Source organism: Phyllobates terribilis, unplaced genomic scaffold, assembly GCF_046119375.1.
Source record: "Phyllobates terribilis strain yellow unplaced genomic scaffold, ASM4611937v1 Scaffold_8__6_contigs__length_399053987, whole genome shotgun sequence".
NCBI classification, from domain to species: Eukaryota; Metazoa; Chordata; class Amphibia; order Anura; family Dendrobatidae; genus Phyllobates; species Phyllobates terribilis.
This window is the reverse complement of record NW_027362768.1, coordinates 387,132,586-387,151,468: the sequence shown is the minus strand read 5'-3', so window position 1 is coordinate 387,151,468 and position 18,883 is coordinate 387,132,586. Positions and strand designations below refer to the sequence as shown.

General features: G+C 48.8%; 1 protein-coding gene across 1 annotated transcript in view; it reads left to right on the top strand.

Moving 5' to 3' along the window:
* Positions 1-18,883, top strand: part of DCAF1 (DDB1 and CUL4 associated factor 1) — a 49,343-nt gene that overhangs the window by 2,317 nt on the left and 28,143 nt on the right. The window contains exons 2-6 of the mRNA XM_073645153.1: positions 12,442-12,553; positions 12,642-12,718; positions 12,884-12,957; positions 13,039-13,152; positions 13,320-13,457. Coding sequence (XP_073501254.1) covers positions 12,444-12,553; positions 12,642-12,718; positions 12,884-12,957; positions 13,039-13,152; positions 13,320-13,457 — 513 coding nt within the window. The 5' untranslated portion in view covers positions 12,442-12,443. The remainder of the gene's footprint in view (positions 1-12,441; positions 12,554-12,641; positions 12,719-12,883; positions 12,958-13,038; positions 13,153-13,319; positions 13,458-18,883) is intronic.

Here is an 18,883-nt window from a genome sequence, read left to right as displayed (position 1 = left end):
AGACTGACAGGAGAGAGGAGACTGACAGGAGAGAGGAGACTGACAGGAGAGAGGAGACTGACAGGAGAGAGGAGACTGACAGGAGAGAGGAGACTGACAGGAGAGAGGAGACTGACAGGAGAGAGGAGACTGACAGGAGAGAGGAGACTGACAGGAGAGAGGAGACTGACAGGAGAGAGGAGACGGACAGGAGAGAGGAGACTGACAGGAGAGAGGAGAGGAGGAGAAGGGACTGACAGGAGAGGAGGAGAAGGGACTGACAGGAGAGGAGGAGAAGGGACTGACAGGAGAGGAGGAGAAGGGACTGACAGGAGAGGAGGAGAAGGGACTGACAGGAGGGGAGGAGAAGGGACTGACAGGAGGGGAGGAGACTGACAGGAGGGGAGGAGACTGACAGGAGGGGAGGAGACTGACAGAGGAGAGGAGGAGGAGACTGACAGAGGAGAGGAGGAGAGAGGAGAGGAGGAGAAGAGAGACGGGGTGTGATATAGCAGTTAATACAGGAGAGTCGGGTTCTCGGGGTAACAATGGGGTGATGTCACAATTCACCTTGGTGACACTACATGAAGTAGCTGGGATAATGTTGGGGGTTGTAGCTGCCGCCAGTGACAGCAGTGAGGCAGCGGGTGAGAGACACGGGCTGGAGATTGCAGTGAGATCAGAGACACTCTGTGACTTTCCAGCCGTTGAGGAACTACAGCTCTCAGCACGACCAGTGTGGACGCGGCGCTGGGATGGAATGTGCTGTTGGGTCATACCATTTCCGTAGTTTGGCCGGGGTCGTTTAGAGAGACATTTAAACATTAATAAATATAGATGTCAGCCCTCCTCTCCCCCATGTGACAGGGATCCCCTCGATCCTTGCAGGTTGTCGGTGGCTCGGCCGTGTTTCCCCCAATCGTGCACAGATCCGGCTGCTGTGTTTATTACTGGGGTCCCTGTGGTTATTGTGTCAGAATGTCAGGGTGAAATGACGGATCCACTCCTGCACATTGTCCTCTGTGTGGAACTGGGTGCAATGTGACAATCAGATGATGGGATGACCCCTATAATGTGATGTGGAGACCCCCTATGAGTGCAGGGTGACGGGGGTCCGTGGGATGAGGGGCGACATTAATATTTTATTATAATACGTTATCTCTTTGAACACAGACAGGGACCCCTGTGCATCGCCCCCTCACCCCTAGGGCGCCAATCATGTCTCCGCCCCTGCATTACTTTATACATTTATTATCCTGCAGCAGCGAGCAGCGCTTGCATGGTTAATTCTGTTGCAGCCGTGTTCCCCTCATGGTTGATGTCTTCGCCTCCGTCCTCCCAGGATCTCAGCACTGGCGAATTCTCTCCCTCGTGTGTCCGGTGTGATTGGCGCCTCCTGGTGGATGTCCGGGGTCATTGGTCGCGCGCTGACATCACGTTTGGATGCAGTTATATATGAAATAACATTCATTAACACATCGGGATCAGTCATAGAATTCATTGGTCGCGGTTCTCTCATGTGCAATGTCAGTAACCGCCACACATGCTGCATTCATGATGAACGCCGCTCCATAGCAGCAAAACGAGTCTGTCCTGATAAATGTAATCTATTACTCCCTGTTATCAGCCATTACTGGGGGCGGAGACTACAATCTATTACTCCCTGTTATCAGCCATTACTGAGGGAGGTGACTGTAGGACAGGAGACTACAATCTATTACTCCCTGTTATCAGCCATTACTGGGGGAGGTGACTGTAGGGCAGGAGACTACAATCTATTACTCCCTGTTATCAGCCATTACTGGAGGAGGAGACTGTAGGACAGGTGCCCGCAATCAGTTTCTCCCTGCTGAGAGTAGCAGCTGTCTGTGGAGCTCCAGGACTTCCAGGAGGAGGGTCGTCGTCTGCCTCTCTTCTCCCCAGGGAGAGGCAGGCTTACTGGGAGGCCGGCATGGCTTCCCAGCCTCCTATCCCCCAGTCTATGCCGGCGGGGGACAAGGAGCCACAACAACCGGCCCAGGAGGGAGTGAGGAGATCGGGTAGGGTGAAGAAAAACATACCCACCTACTCCAACCCCGAGACGATTCATCGCTCGCCCAGAGAGGGAGACCGGGGCACCCCAGGCCCCAGGAACAAGAGTCCAGCAAGATCCTGGGGGGAGATGAGCTCCAGAGAGTGCACAAGTTCCTTCTCCTCCCGAGTGGTCGCCACGTTACGAGAGTACGAGGACGCCGGCAAAGCACTAACCCAGCTGAAAGAGGAGCTGAGGGAGGCCCGGGTCCTGAACACCCGGGCGTCCAACAAGGAGAGACCCGCGACCTCCCAGAGGTTTAAAGCCCTCAGAGACGAGGTGGTCAGGTTAGTGCTCCTCCGGGAGGGGATTGAGAAAAGCGCAGGTCCCTTCCTGGAGAGGTTTAAGAACCAGCGGCGGTTCTCAGAAATGAAGGGGTTAAACACCTCAGGAGAACCGCCAGCCGGGGTCCTTAGTGAAGAGGAGGGGGAGGATGAAGAGGTGACTGGAGTTCCAGGTGCTGGAGCCAGTGAGGGGCAGAGCTGGAGCTCAAGTGGTCTCCCTGCAGGGCAGAGGACTCCCAGAGCAGAGGCTGGAGTGTCGGGGGAGGAGGAGGAAGGAGGACTGCTGAGGGAGATCCGACTGCTGGAGTCTCCAGTGGACCTGACGCGGTTTTCCTTCGGGGAGGACGATCCAGTGGAGGAGAAAAAAAAAGAGGAGGAAGAAGACCGGAGGAGCCGCACAGGAGGTGGTGAGTTACAAGTATGTACCAATGTCTGATGTTGCGCCTGCCACCTCCTGTGTAAACCCCACCAAACCTAAAGGCACGGGCTCTGCAGTGGGCTCGAGCCAGAGGCAAGGTGGGGAGAGGAGAAGGATGTCCGGCGATGCTGCCATCTGTGCGGGGAACAGTGCAGGGAGCGAGGCTGTGGAGGTACTCACAGCGCCGGACATAGGGAGTTCTGTGGAGTTTCCCTCCCTGCCCTCTGCGGCTAAGCCGGTTATCACCGGGGCCGGGGAGGCCGGGAGGGATGTGAAAAAAACATCCGCCAAGAATACTGGGCGCACTGCTGCGACAGGGGGGCAGTGTGCCCCAGCGCCCAAAAAGGACAGTAAGGCCCCAAAATCTGTGGGTGCAGGGCGGGCAGCGGTGCCCAACAAACAGTCTGCCCAGCACAAGGAACAAAATGCTGCAGTAGGGGGGCGGGGCACTCCAGGAGACGACCTGCAGAAAGCCAGCAGCAACCAAAGGGAAACGGGTGTGGTGCTGCAGGGAAAGGGGTCTCTGGGAGTGCTCCCCTCCCCCGGCCCAGCAGGTGTGAGTGCAGAGACAGCAGACACAAGGGAGGAAGGAATGGAGGTGACTGTGGAAGGTGCAGAGAACAGCCGAGGTAATGGGGTGACAAGTAAAGGGAATGGAAGTAGTGGTGCAGTGAATGATGGGAGTAATGGTGCAGTGAATGATGGGAGTAATGGTGGAGCAGAGGGTGGGAGTAATGGTGGAGCAGATGGTGAGAGTAGTAGGAATGGTGGAAGTAGTGGTGCAGTGAATGATAATGCAGCAAATGGTGGGGGTAGTGGTGCAGTGAATGATGATGCAGCAAATGGTGGGGGTAGTGGTGGTATGAATGGTGGGGGTAGTGGTGTAGCAAATGGTGGGGGTAGTGGTGGAATGAATGGTGGGAGTAATGGTGTAGCAAATGGTGGGAGAAGTAGTGGAGTGAATGATGGGAGTGGTGGTCCTGCGAATGGTGGCAGTAGTAGTGGAGTGAATGGTGGGAGCAGCATTGGTGTTGGTGGGGGGGAAGTAGGCGATGGTCCCGCTGCCCCCCCAGCATTGGCTGGGGCTTCAGCCCAAAGCTATTCAGGAGCTGTCAGTGCTGGGGGTAGTAGTGCGCCCTCGTCTGGTGGCCCTGGGGATGGTGACTTGCAACAGCAGCTCCTGGACGCCCTGAGGAGAGGGGAGAGCTCCATCACTGTAGAGGGGAGGGAGGTTGATCTGTCTTTCTGGATAGAGAGACATGGTCTTTCAGCCTTCCGAGATAGAGGGGCAGAGACTGTCTGGTCTCTGCCGACAACGGGGCAGAGGAGTAACCGTAGGAACGTGGTCCGTCTCCAGTGGGTAAGCAAGGATGCATGTCCTGATAGGTCGAAGGTGGTTGAGCTCCTGCTGGGGATGGGCTTTGCGGCATATGACATCTTTGCCTTGATCCATCCCTACGGGACCTCCTACTTCGATGTCAGCTTCGTGAGACCGGAGGGCCTTGAGCTTTTCTGGTCTCGCCATGAGCTGGCTCGGAGTCGCCCCGAATGGCATGGTCTCTTTCCCCTGGCAATAACCCGCCAAGATTCAGTCAGGAAAGTGACCGTTTTGACTAGTAACGAGTCACTTTCCTGTATGGACATTACCACCTGGGTGAGTCGATACGGAGAGGTCACCAATATTCCCGAAAAGAATCTGGATGACCATGGTATCTGGTCAGGGGCCTGGACCTTCATGGTGAAATTGAAGGTTTCGGGAAACACTGTTACCCATATCCCCTCCTCAACCTTTTTGGGGAGGGATAGGATCTTGATTTTCTACCGGGGGCAGCCTAAGGTCTGTCACAGGTGCGGTAGCCCCACACACTTCAGTGCGCAGTGTACCACCCAGAAATGCGCACTGTGTGGGGACCTCGGTCATCTTGCTGCTGCCTGTCGCAGGATTAGGTGTAACTTGTGTGGTGACCTCGGTCACCCGTTCAGTCGCTGTCCACGTTCCTTCACCAATGCGGTCCTGAAAGCGGCGAGCGCGGGACAGGCGAAAGCCGGGACTAATCTTTCCGGTGAAGGGACCAGCAGAGGCGGGGGAGGCAGGGATCCGGTGAGGAGCAAGCTGCCGCCATCCACCATCAGGCGGCGGGAGCAGCGCCGTGGGGACAGGGGGCAGGGAGTAATGTCCCTAAACTCTGACCCAGGTACTTCACTTGCAGCTGAGGATCCTAAAGACAGCGAATTGAGTGAGGAGGTCAAGAGACTTGAAAGGGAAGAGCGAGAGGACGCCACGTCTTCCCAGGAACCCTCTTCTGGTGACAGTCTAGATGAGGGAGAGGGGGAGTGGTCACAGAAAAAGAAAAAGGGTAACAGGAAAACGGCCGGAGGTAGGAGGGGGACCAGGTCTCGAGCTGCCTCTTTGGAGTGCGACACCTCTGACTCTCTGGCCGTGATCCAGGCGCCATTGGAGGGTTCAGCCGCCCCCCCTCTGGTGGATCTCTCCAACCGGTTCGGGGCTCTCCAGGACCTCCCTCTGGAGCCGGGAAGTGGGGACCCGGAGGTTGCGGACAAGGTGGTTGGGGCTCAGGAGATGGCTGGGTCTTCCTCTCGGGGGGCAAATACAAATACAAAGCCCTCTGGGGGGACGACTAACCCAGGACCACCAGACAAGGGCACGAATGTATGTAAGGAGAGAATGGATGAATCTGTTTGTCTTAAGCGCACTAAAAACCCGTCGTTATCGGAGGAAGAGGTTGGGACTGTCAGTGGTGGGAAGAAAAAGGCTATCTAATTCAATAAATCATGATGGCGGCACCCACCCCGTTGACGTTGGCAACTATTAACGTTTGCAGCATAAAGTCAGATGCGGCAAGGTACACGGCCTTTCATTTTCTCGGCCAACTTGACGCCGACATTTTGTTTTTGCAGGAGACCAGGTTGACCGATATATCAACCTTGCATAAAGCAAGGCGGGAGTGGAGGCATGGACCCTCCTACTGGTCTCTTGCGGCCGAGCCGTATAGCGGGGTGGCGGTCCTTTTTAAGACCGCAGCGGTTGAATGCAGACGAGTGATCGAATTAGAAATGGGGAGATGCTTGATTCTAGATGTCTCCATGGGGGGACAAGAGCTTCGGCTCATTAACATCTACGGTCCCCAGTCCAAGTGGGACCGCAAATGTCTCTTCCTGAAGATCAAACCTTTTTTATTTTCGAGTCGGCAGGTGGTCTTCGGAGGGGATTTCAACAACGTCATGAGATCCTGTGATAGAGGAGGTTCCGGAGACCAGCTGGCTTATGACTGCGTCGCGTTAAACAGGATAGTGAGTGAGGCTCGCCTGGTGGATGTCCACATCCGGCACAACCCGGGCGACACGGGATTCACCTTTTTTAGAGGTAGTCAGTGCAGGTCTAGGCTAGACAGGTTTTATTTGAAGGAGGAGGCCGTCTCTTCACCGTTGTCGGTTGTGGAGGTGGAGTTCTCCGATCACTGTTTGATTATGTTTTCTCTGAACGTTACAGAGACTCCTCGGATGGGAAGAGGCTATTGGAAGCTGAATTCGTCACTCCTTGAGGAAGAAGCTGTAAGACGGTCTTTTGAGGAATTCCTTCAGAGCCAGTTACCATTGCTGGGCCTAAGTAACACTAAGTCGGAGTGGTGGGAGATGTTCAAACATCGGGTGGCGAGATTCTTCCGGCAGCTCTCGAACCTCAGAAGCCTGAACAGGGATCGCCTGTATCAGAGCCTGAGGAGGAAACTCGAGCATCTTGTCTCGACTGGAGGTAGCCGCGAGGAGATCTCCAGAGTGAAGTCCTTGCTGAAGAGGTGTCAGTACGATAGGCACGCATCTTTGGTTTTCGAGAGGGACTACGGGAAGTACTGCTCGCCCGACCCTTACAGAAACTGTAAGATGTCAGTGAATAGTAAGATAGTGACGGGGCTGGTGGACAGTACGGGGTCCCTGAGAAGGTCCAGATCAGGGATCTTGGAGGTCGTCAGTTCCTACTACTCGCACCTCTTGGGAAGGAGGGAGCTGGATCGTGACGGGATGTCGGTTTTCCTGGCTGAATCTGTTCCTGAGCCAGGGGCTGACCTCTCGCTGGGCGGTTTGGCAGAAGCGATCAAAGAAGAGGAAGTGAGACTGGCGATCGATGGGCTTAGGCCCAAAAAGTCGCCAGGTCCGGATGGCTTAACATCCGAGTTCTTTAGGACCTTTAGGGACTCTTTGGTCCCCCTCTTGACTCAGGTGTTTAACGAGTGTCTCTCCTCGGGCACTCTGCCGAGATCATTAAGGAGGTCAGCTTTGATCATTTTGTCAAAGGGTAAGGATCCATCACGCATTGAGAACTGGCGTCCCATAGCACTTCTCAATGTGGACAGGAAGATTTTGGCTAAGATACTTTTCAACAGGCTGGTGAAGTTTGCACCCCGGCTCCTTTCGGAGGTTCAGCACTGTTGCGTTCCTGGCCGTAGCACTTTTAGTGCTGTTCTAGGTGTCCGAGAGGCCGTGGAGCAAGGCAGGGCGGGCCTTTGGAAGGGGTTCTTGCTGACCCTGGATCAGGCAAAAGCCTTTGATCGGGTTAACCACGAGTACCTCTGGTCCACTCTTTTGAGGTATGGTCTGCCTGGAGGGTTTGTGGACTGGCTTAAGACCTTGTATGCAGGGGCTGAGACTTTCCCTCTGGTGAATGGGTGGATTGGACGACCTTTCGGGGTAGGGTCCGGTGTCCGTCAGGGCTGTCCTCTTAGCCCTTTGCTTTACGCATTTGCGATCGATCCCTTCCTCAGAAGGATCGATTGTGGACCGTTGGCGGGGGTGCGGATGGGCGGGGCGGCGCGGGAGGCTATCCTGAGGGTGGTGGCCTACGCGGACAATGTCACCGTCTTTGTTTCTTCGCCAAAGGAGGCAGCGGCGGTGATGTCAGAAGTGGAGCGCTACTCGGAGGCATCCGGGTCCAAGGTCAACCAGGATAAGTGTGAGAGTCTCTGGCTGGGAGGCGGAGATCCCGGTTTTGATCTTCCGGACACCCTCCCCGAACCCCAAGAACACGCCAATGTCCTGGGCATCGAATTCGGCCAGGGTGATTACCCCACGAAAAACTGGGAAGGCAGAATCAAAGGTGTCGCCCAAAGAGTGGACCAATGGAGGCGTTGGTCTTTGACCCTGAGGGAAAGGGTTGGCCTGTGCAAAGCTTTCCTGCTCCCCTTGCTAATCTACCTGGGCAGCGTCTGTGTCTTGCCAGAGCCTCTCTGGACACGGGTCTACAGTCTGTTCTTCCAGATGTTATGGGGGAACAGACTGAACCTAGTCAAGCGGGAGGTCACTTACCGCACAAGGAGACTAGGGGGTTTGAATATGGTGAACCCCGTGCTGTTCCTAGTGAACACCTTCTTGAAAGTGAACGTGGCAAACCTCTGGAAAGAGAGGGCTCCTCCGTGGGTATTCTCCTGCAAGGGATGGTTTCAGCCTTTCTTCCAGGAATGGGAGACAGGGGGAAGAGTGAAGGATCTCCGCACACCACACGGGCATCTCCCGGCTTACGTTACCCCGGTTCTGAAAATGATCCGCCGGTGGGGTCTGGGAATGTGGGAGGTGAGGTCCCTCCCGAGGAAACTCCTCGATATGAGGGTCTTGCTTTCTCATTTTCAGAGTCCATTGGTCCTCAAAGACTGCCCAAGTCGGGATCTGGAGGTTGGGTTGAGTTTGTTAAATTCTAGCAGGATCCCCGAGAAGTACTGGGACTTGACTTGGCGCTGCTTCCATGGTAAGCTGTATGTGAGGAACAATTTGAAGTACAGGAGCTCCGAGGACAGGAATTGCCCCCGTGAGGCTTGTGCTAACGTGCTGGAAAGCATGGAGCACTTCCTGCTTCATTGTCCCTTTAATACAGAGGTGTACAACAGGGTGGGGGCTTCCATTGGTTGGCCGCGGCTGGCTACTCTGTCCTACGCCGGGTGGGCCTATGGAGCGTTCGGAGACCTTGGGAGAAGGGACCGAGACACTTTATTCATAGTCAGCGCAGTGGTCAGGTATTTCACGTGGAACGCACGAGTTTTAGTCTCGACGCAGAGTAAAATCCTCCATGTAGATGAAGTCTGTAGGAACATCCTAGGTGACCTGGTGAAGGTACGTTCTCTGGAGTATGAAGGACTGGGTGCCCGGAGGGCGGCCCGTCTCTGGAGGGGCTTTTCCTTCAGGGTGCCTTAGTCCGGTAGTACTCCTATATCCTGGTGGTGGGCTGATGTCTTTCCACCCTAGATTTTTGTTTTGTATTTCTGTCTCCTGAATAGAAGGTTTGCCGGCATCGAACTTGAGCCTTGGATGGTGAGTGTGTAGGTTGTGTTCTGTATATATTGTATATAATGTATAATAGGGGGTTTTTAGTTAGGTTGGGTGGGGGATTTGGGGGGGTTCTTCATCAGCGGTGATAAGAGGACTGATCTGGCCTGGTCCAGGCCCCGCCTGGGGAAAAACTCTGGGGCCTGATCCTAGCTCGGAGTAATCCTGAACTTTGTGGCCAGAGCTGGATCAGGGGTGGCGGGATAGTTAGTGTAGGGCTGTGTTTTATGTATATATATTAAAAAATTACAAAATTAAACCTTTTTTTTTTTTTTTTTTAAATTGTCCATGTCACTATTGTATATCTTGTTATTTTTGGTTTTCTGTGGTGTGAATGAGGTGCGGTAAGGGGGTGACTAAGGTCAGGCAGTGGGACCAGTAGGTTAGTGTTAGTGTCCGGTTGTATATATGTTATATTAGGTTTAGTGTTTTATTGTATATAATCTTGTATATAGGACGGTGTTTTATGTGTATATAGGACGGTGTGAGCGTTGTGTGGGATTGTATATAGTAGTATGAATGAAGCTGGGCCGGGGGTCTTATAGGTTTTATAGTATTTATTTCTTCTCTATGTATATATTCCCGGGGGGATTCTGTTCTTTCTCTGTAGGTCGGATCTTCTATTTCTGTTTTGATTTATTTTGTTTCTATTTTCTGTGATTTGTGTCGGGTTTTTGTCGTCTTGTTCTGCAGTTTTGTTCTTCTGTTTTGTGTCCTGTAATGTTTTCTTCTATAAATAAAAAAGACCTACAATCTATTACTCCCTGTTATCAGCCATTACTGGGGGAGGTGACTGTAGGACAGGAGACTACAATCTATTACTCCATGTTATCAGACATTACTGGAGGAGGTGACTGTAGGACAGGAGACTACAATCTATTACTCCCTGATATAATTTATTATTATAGCACCATGTATTCCATGGCGCTTTACATGTGATTGAGGTATACATAATAAAAAGAGGCGGACTGGTCCAGGAGGCGGACTGGTCCAGGAGGCGGACTGGTCCAGGAGGCGGACTGGTCCAGGAGGCGGACTGGTCCAGGAGGCGGACTGGTCCAGGAGGCGGACTGGTCCAGGAGGCGGACTGGTCCAGGAGGCGGACTGGTCCAGGAGGCGGACTGGTCCAGGAGGCGGAGGACAGGGTAGTGTCGCTTGGATTTGGCGGTCAGTAGGTCGTTGGTGACTTTAGTCAGGGCAGTTTCAGTGGAGTGATGCGGTCACAGAGGGAGGAGAGGTGGGAGGACAGCTCAAGATTGATGTGTTGTTCCAGTAGTTTTTTGTTTAAATAATTTTTATTAACTTTTTTAAAACAATGTACAAGAAAAAGACAGGGAATATCAGGCATTGTACCTCAATACAACACAACAATAAGTATTATAACAGTTACCTGTTAGGAAAGGAGACGTGAGCTGTAGTGAGAACTTTAGTGAGGGGGATTAGGAAAGAAGGGAAGGAATAAGAAACAATGGGAGGGGTAATACAATCTTTAAAAAAAATAGGAGTAACCATATTAATATTACACTCAGCGGCATCGGCATTAGGTAGCAATTAGTAATACATTATAATATTGCATATACATTACAAATTACATATAATTACATTACATATACATTATATGGCTTGTGCTTCATCACAATTATTTCTCCTTTGGGAACAATTTATACCAACAATGTATGGGCAGCGCCATGGGAAGCAAAATGTCCCCACAATATGCTAACCTATTTATGGCTAAACTAGAGGAGGGGTTTTGTCATCTATAACCCCCTAGCAAACTTCCACTACATTGATGATCTGCTAATAATCTGGACAGGCTCAAAAGATGATCTGCTGACCTTCCATGATAACTTCAACAGGTTCCACCCAACCATCAAGCTAACCTCAGCTTCTCAAAATCCCAAATACATTTTCTGGACACGACCATATACATCAAAGACAACACCGTACAAACCTCAATTTACCATAAGCCCACAGGACGTCCGGCATATCTTAGATGGAACAGCTTTCATCCAAGACACACAAAAAAATCCATCATCTACAGTCAGGCTCTGAGATACATTGGAATCTGTTCAGACAGTAAGGACAGAAAACTGCAGCTGCTATCACTGAGGAATACATTCCTACAAGAAGGATCCCATCCACTGGTAATAGATGAACAGATCCAAGAAGCGGCCTCCTGGATTATAGACAGAGGGAGGACAACAACAGGCGCCTCTGTGGTCACATACAACCCCCACATGAACATCCTAAGGAAAATGCAAACGAGAATGAATTTACACAGACACACAATTAAGAATGAACTGGACACACCCGTGGGAAAACATTTCTGTGGCCGGAGACACTGTATGAAAGATCTAAAAGTTTTAATACTAAAAGGTCACTTCAAGGGCAACAGAGAAAGAAAAATTTCGGGAATTCAAATTGATAAGGATGTTCAATTCCCTGACAACAGGACTAAATCTAACACCTGGGATTATGACTCACTTACATGGACACAATTCACACCTTCAGATAATTAAACATTCCCAAGGCCTCTCATTTTGCAACAAAAAAAAACTAATTTGATCTCCCTAATTTATCAGTAGGAGGCATCAAAACTTACACCTCTTGAACAAATGTCTTGTTGTAGCATCTCTGAAATGCTGGGCCTTTAGTCTTGTGAATTCATTTGTAATATTGCCTGAAGAAGGAGCCTCTGTGCTCTGAAAGCTTGTGTGTGTGTATATATATATATATATATATATATATATATATATATATATATATATATATATATATATATATATATATATATATATATAAAAATTTTTTTTTTTTTTTTTGGTTAGCCAATAAAGGTATCACCCCAAGAATACTTTTATCATTTTTGGAATAAAAGTATTTACATTAATATTTTTATTACATATGTTTTGTCAGCAACAATAGTGTTCTAAAAATACTGACCATGGTTCCCATTTACATTGATATTTTTCCCAAGAATTATTAACAATGGCTGGTCTCTGTTCATAAGAGTTGTGTATAGAAATCTTTTCTATAACATGGAGAATGGGAATTGATGTTTTTTTGCAATGTAATGATGCAATTGCGTTCTTAAAGCATGAGCGGAAGTGTTAGCGATAGGTTGAAGAGATGGGTGAGGATTGGGGTAAAGACTGTGGTGATGTTTGGGATGGGGTGGGACGGGATCGGGTCGAGTGCACAGGTGGTGAGATGTGATCTTAAGAGTAGAGCAGAAAGTTGATCTTCCGTGGTGGCGGAGAAGCTGGTTGATATCAGCCATTACTGGGTGAGGAGACTGCTGTGTATTGTGATCAGTGCTCTGGTTTCTGTGAATTTCTCCCCGATCCTCCTATTTCCAGTCATGGCTTCCTCGGGGAATCACGTGGACTCCAAGTCTGAGCTGACCTCCCTGTTGGAGCAGTGGGAGACGGGACACGGCAGCGGGCAGGACATGGTGGCCATATTGACCAGGTGAGGAGAGATCGTCCAGTGAGTCACAGATGAGGAGCTGGAGCGGCGGGGCGACATGTTACTGAGCTTCTCCATGTTTCTCTTCTAGGATGTCCGAACTGATTGAGAAGGAGACAGAGGAATATCGTAAGGGCGACCCCGACCCCTTTGACGACAGACACCCAGGTCAGTGCATGTCTAGGAGTATTACCCGACTCATGGACAGCAGTAAATCTGCCCGACATCAAAGTAGATTTAGATGGCGGATCCGCCTGCTCCGCCGCGGTCTGTGGGAATCGTCGATTTGGCGTTTATTCTTTTTGTGTTATATTACTGCTCCATATTTTCCAGGCCGTGCGAACCCTGAGTGCATGCTCGGCCACCTCCTGCGGATTCTCTTCAAGAACGACGACTTCATGAATGCGGTGAGTTCGTCTGTTCTCCTCCACATCACTCTCTTTCCTGTGGTGTTCCCCTTTATGGAACCTTGCCTGTTTTCTCACCAGCTGGTTAATGCCTACGTCATGACAAGCCGCGAGCCTCCGCTCAACACGTCCGCCTGCCGACTATTACTGGACATAATGCCGGGGCTGGAGACCGCCGTGGTGTTCCAGGAGAAGGTTCGTACTTTCTCCCCAATGACTGAGGGCTTTTTTTGTTTCTTTGTTTGTTTTTCGTTTAACCCCTTTTTATACCCAGTGTTTACTGTTGGGGGAGATGCCCCTGTCTTTGTATTGGGGGGATTTATGTCTGGAGGTTGAGTCCAATATCTGTGTTGCATTATTAGGAAGGGATTGTGGAAAACCTTTTTAAATGGGCACGGGAAGCTGAACAGCCCCTCCGCACGTACGCCATCGGACTGCTGGGGGGAGCCATGGAGAATCAAGATATCGCTGCAAATTATCGGGATGAGAACTCACAGATGGTAAGCTGAGCCCGGTGTATGGAGGGACTGAGAGCGTCTGAGCACCAGTCTACATGATCAGCGCAGTCACCCCAGAGCTGCACTCACTATTCTGCTCAAGGAGTCACTGTACCCATATATTACATTACTGATCCTGAGTTACATCCTGTATTATACTCCAGAGCTGCACTCACTATTCTGCTGGTGCAGTCACTGTGTACATACATTACATTACTGATCCTGAGTTACATCCTGTATTATACTCCAGAGCTGCACTCACTATTCTGCTGGTGGAGTCACTGTGTACATACATTACATTACTGATCCTGAGTTACATCCTGTATTATACTCCAGAGCTGCACTCACTATTCTGCTGGTGCAGTCACTGTGTACATACATTACATTACTGATCCTGAGTTACATCCTGTATTATACCCCAGAGCTGCACTCACTATTCTGCTGGTGCAGTCACTGTGTACATACAGTACATTACTGATCCTGAGTTACATCCTGTATTATACTCCAGAGCTGCACTCACTATTCTGCTGGTGCAGTCACTGTGTACATACAGTACATTACTGATCCTGAGTTACATCCGGTATTATACTCCAGAGCTGCACTCACTATTCTGCTGGTGCAGTCACTGTGTACATACATTACATTACTGATCCTGAGTTACATCCGGTATTATACTCCAGAGCTGCACTCACTATTCTGCTGGTGCAGTCACTGTGTACATACAGTACATTACTGATCCTGAGTTACCTCCTGTATTATACTCCAGAGCTGCACTCACTAATCTGCTGGTGCAGTCACTGTGTGCATACATTACATTACTGATCCTGAGTTACCTCCTGTATTATACTCCAGAGCTGCACTCACTATTCTGCTGGTGCAATCACTGTGTACATACATTACATTACTGATCCTGAGTTACATCCGGTATTATACTCCAGAGCTGCACTCACTATTCTGCTGGTGCAGTCACTGTGTACATACAGTACATTACTGATCCTGAGTTACCTCCTGTATTATACTCCAGAGCTGCACTCACTATTCTGCTGGTGCAGTCACTGTGTACATACATTACTGATCCTGAGTTACATCCTGTATTAAACTCCAGAGCTGCACTCACTATTCTGCTGGTGCAGTCACTGTGTACATACATTACATTACTGATCCTGAGTTAAATCCTGTATTATACCCCAGAGCTGCTCTCACTATTCTGCTGGTGCAGTCACTGTGTACATACATTACATTACTGACCCTGAGTTAAATCCTGTATTATACTCCAGAGCTGCACTCACTATTCTGCTGGTGCAGTCACTGTAGACATACATTACATTACTGATCCTGAGTTATATCCTGTATTATACTCCAGAGCTGCACTCACTATTCTGCTGGTGCAGTCACTGTGTACATACATTACTGATCCTGAGTTACATCCTGTATTATACCCCGGAGCTGCACTCACTATTCTGCTGGTGCAGTCACTGTGTACATACATTACATTAGTGATCCAGAGTTACCTCCTGTATTATCCTCCAGAGCTGCATTCACTATTCTGCTGGTGCAGTCACTGTGTACATACATTACATTACTGATCCTGAGTTACATCCTGTATTCTACTCCAGAGCTGCACTCACTATTCTGCTGGTGCAGTCACTGTGTACGTACATTACATTACTGATCCTGAGTTACATCCTGTATTATACTCCAGAGCTGCACTCACTCTTCTGCTGGTGCAGTCACTGTGTACATACATTACATTACTGATCCTGAGTTACATCCTGTATTATACTCCAGAGCTGCACTCACTCTTCTGCTGGTGCAGTCACTGTGTACATACATTACATTAGTGATCCAGAGTTACCTCCTGTATTATCCTCCAGAGCTGCATTCACTATTCTGCTGGTGCAGTCACTGTGTACATACATTACATTACTGATCCTAAGTTACAGCCTGTATTATACTCCAGAGCTGCACTCACTCACTGTTCTGCTGGTGCAGTCACTGTGTACATACATTACATTACTGATCCTGAGTTACATCCTGTATTATACTCCAGAGCTGCACTCACTCTTCTGCTGGTGCAGTCACTGTGTACATATATTACATTACTGATCCTGAGTTACCTCCTGTATTATACCCCAGAGCTGCAGTCACTATTCTGCTGGTGCAGTCACTGTGTACATACATTACATTACTGATCCTGAGTTACATCCTGTATTATACTCCAGAGCTGCACTCACTATTCTGCTGGTACAGTCACTATGTACATACATTACATTACTGATCCTGAGTTACATCCTGTATTATACTCCAGAGCTGCACTCACTATTCTGCTGGTGCAGTCACTGTGGACATACATTACATTACTGATCCTGAGTTGCCTCCTGTATTATCCTCCAGAGCTGCACTCACTATTCTGCTGGTGCAGTCACTGTGTACATACATTACATTACTGATCCTGAGTTACCTCCTGTATTATCCTCCAGAGCTGCACTCACTATTCTGCTGGTGTAGTCACTGTGTACATACATTACTGATCCTGAGTTACATCCTGTATTATACTCCAGAGCTGCACTCACTATTCTGCTGGTGCAGTCACTGTGTACATACATTACATTACTGATCCTGAGTTACATCCTGTATTATACTCCAGAGCTGCACTCACTATTCTGCTGATGCAGTCACTGTGTACATACATTACATTACTGATCCTGAGTTACATCCTGTATTATACTCCAGAGCTGCACTCACTATTCTGCTGGTGCAGTCACTGTGTACATACATTACATTACTGATCCTGAGTTACATCCTGTATTATACGCCAGAGCTGCACTCACTATTCTGCTGGTGCAGTCACTGTGTACATACATTACATTACTGATCCTGAGTTACCTCCTGTATTATACTCCAGAGCTGCACTCACTATTCTGCTGGTGCAGTCACTGTGTACATACATTACATTAGTGATCCAGAGTTACCTCCTGTATTATCCTCCAGAGCTGCATTCACTATTCTGCTGGTGGAGTCACTGTGTACATACATTACATTACTGATCCTGAGTTACATCCTGTATTATACTTCAGAGCTGCACTCACTATTCTGCTGGTGCAGTCACTGTGTACATACATTACATTACTGATCCTGAGTAAAATCCTGTATTATACTCCAGAGCTGCACTCACTATTCTGCTGGTGGAGTCACTGTGTACATACATTACATTACTGATCCTGAGTTACATCCTGTATTATACTCCAGAGCTGCACTCACTATTCTGCTGGTGCAGTCACTGTGTACATACATTACATTACTGATCCTGAGTTACATCCTGTATTATACCCCAGAGCTGCACTCACTATTCTGCTGGTGCAGTCACTGTGTACATACAGTACATTACTGATCCTGAGTTATATCCTGTATTATACTCCAGAGCTGCACTCACTATTCTGCTGGTGCAGTCACTGTGTACATACAGTACATTACTGATCCTGAGTTACATCCTGTATTATACTCCAGAGCTGCACTCACTATTGTGCTGGTGCAGTCACTGTGTACATACAGTACATTACTGATCCTGAGTTACATCCGGTATTATACTCCAGAGCTGCACTCACTATTCTGCTGGTGCAGTCACTGTGTACATACATTACATTACTGATCCTGAGTTACATCCGGTATTATACTCCAGAGCTGCACTCACTATTCTGCTGGTGCAGTCACTGTGTACATACAGTACATTACTGATCCTGAGTTACCTCCTGTATTATACTCCAGAGCTGCACTCACTAATCTGCTGGTGCAGTCACTGTGTGCATACATTACATTACTGATCCTGAGTTACCTCCTGTATTATACTCCAGAGCTGCACTCACTATTCTGCTGGTGCAGTCACTGTGTACATACATTACATTACTGATACTGAGTTACATCCTGTATTATACTCCAGAGCTGCACTCACTATTCTGCTGGTGGAGTCACTGTGTACATACATTACATTACTGATCCTGAGTTAAATCCTGTGTTATACCCCAGAGCTGCTCTCACTATTCTGCTGGTGCAGTCACTGTGTACATACATTACATTACTGACCCTGAGTTAAATCCTGTATTATACTCCAGAGCTGCACTCACTATTCTGCTGGTGCAGTCACTGTAGACATACATTACATTACTGATCCTGAGTTATATCCTGTATTATACTCCAGAGCTGCACTCACTATTCTGCTGGTGCAGTCACTGTGTACATACATTACTGATCCTGAGTTACATCCTGTATTATACCCCGGAGCTGCACTCACTATTCTGCTGGTGCAGTCACTGTGTACATACATTACATTAGTGATCCAGAGTTACCTCCTGTATTATCCTCCAGAGCTGCATTCACTATTCTGCTGGTGCAGTCACTGTGTACATACATTACATTACTGATCCTGAGTTACATCCTGTATTCTACTCCAGAGCTGCACTCACTATTCTGCTGGTGCAGTCACTGTGTACGTACATTACATTACTGATCCTGAGTTACATCCTGTATTATACTCCAGAGCTGCACTCACTCACTGTTCTGCTGGTGCAGTCACTGTGTACATACATTACATTACTGATCCTGAGTTACATCCTGTATTATACTCCAGAGCTGCACTCACTCTTCTGCTGGTGCAGTCACTGTGTACATACATTACATTAGTGATCCAGAGTTACCTCCTGTATTATCCTCCAGAGCTGCATTCACTATTCTGCTGGTGCAGTCACTGTGTACATACATTACATTACTGATCCTGAGTTACAGCCTGTATTATACTCCAGAGCTGCACTCACTCACTGTTCTGCTGGTGCAGTCACTGTGTACATACATTACATTACTGATCCTGAGTTACATCCTGTATTATGCTCCAGAGCTGCACTCACTCTTCTGCTGGTGCAGTCACTGTGTACATATATTACATTACTGATCCTGAGTTACCTCCTGTATTATACCCCAGAGCTGCAGTCACTATTCTGCTGGTGCAGTCACTGTGTACATACATTACATTACTGATCCTGAGTTACATCCTGTATTATACTCCAGAGCTGCACTCACTATTCTGCTGGTGCAGTCACTGTGTACAGACATTACATTACTGATCCTGAGTTACATCCTGTATTATACTCCAGAGCTGCACTCACTATTCTGCTGGTGCAGTCACTGTGTACAGACATTACATTACTGATCCTGAGTTACATCCTGTATTATACTCCAGAGCTGCACTCACTATTCTGCTGGTGCAGTCACTGTGTACATACATTACATTACTGATCCTGAGTTACATCCTGTATTATACTCCAGAGCTGCTCTCACTATTCTGCTGGTGCAGTCATTGTGTACATACATTACATTACTGATCCTGAGTTACCTCCTGTATTATCCTAGAGCTGCACTCACTATTCTGCTGGTGCAGT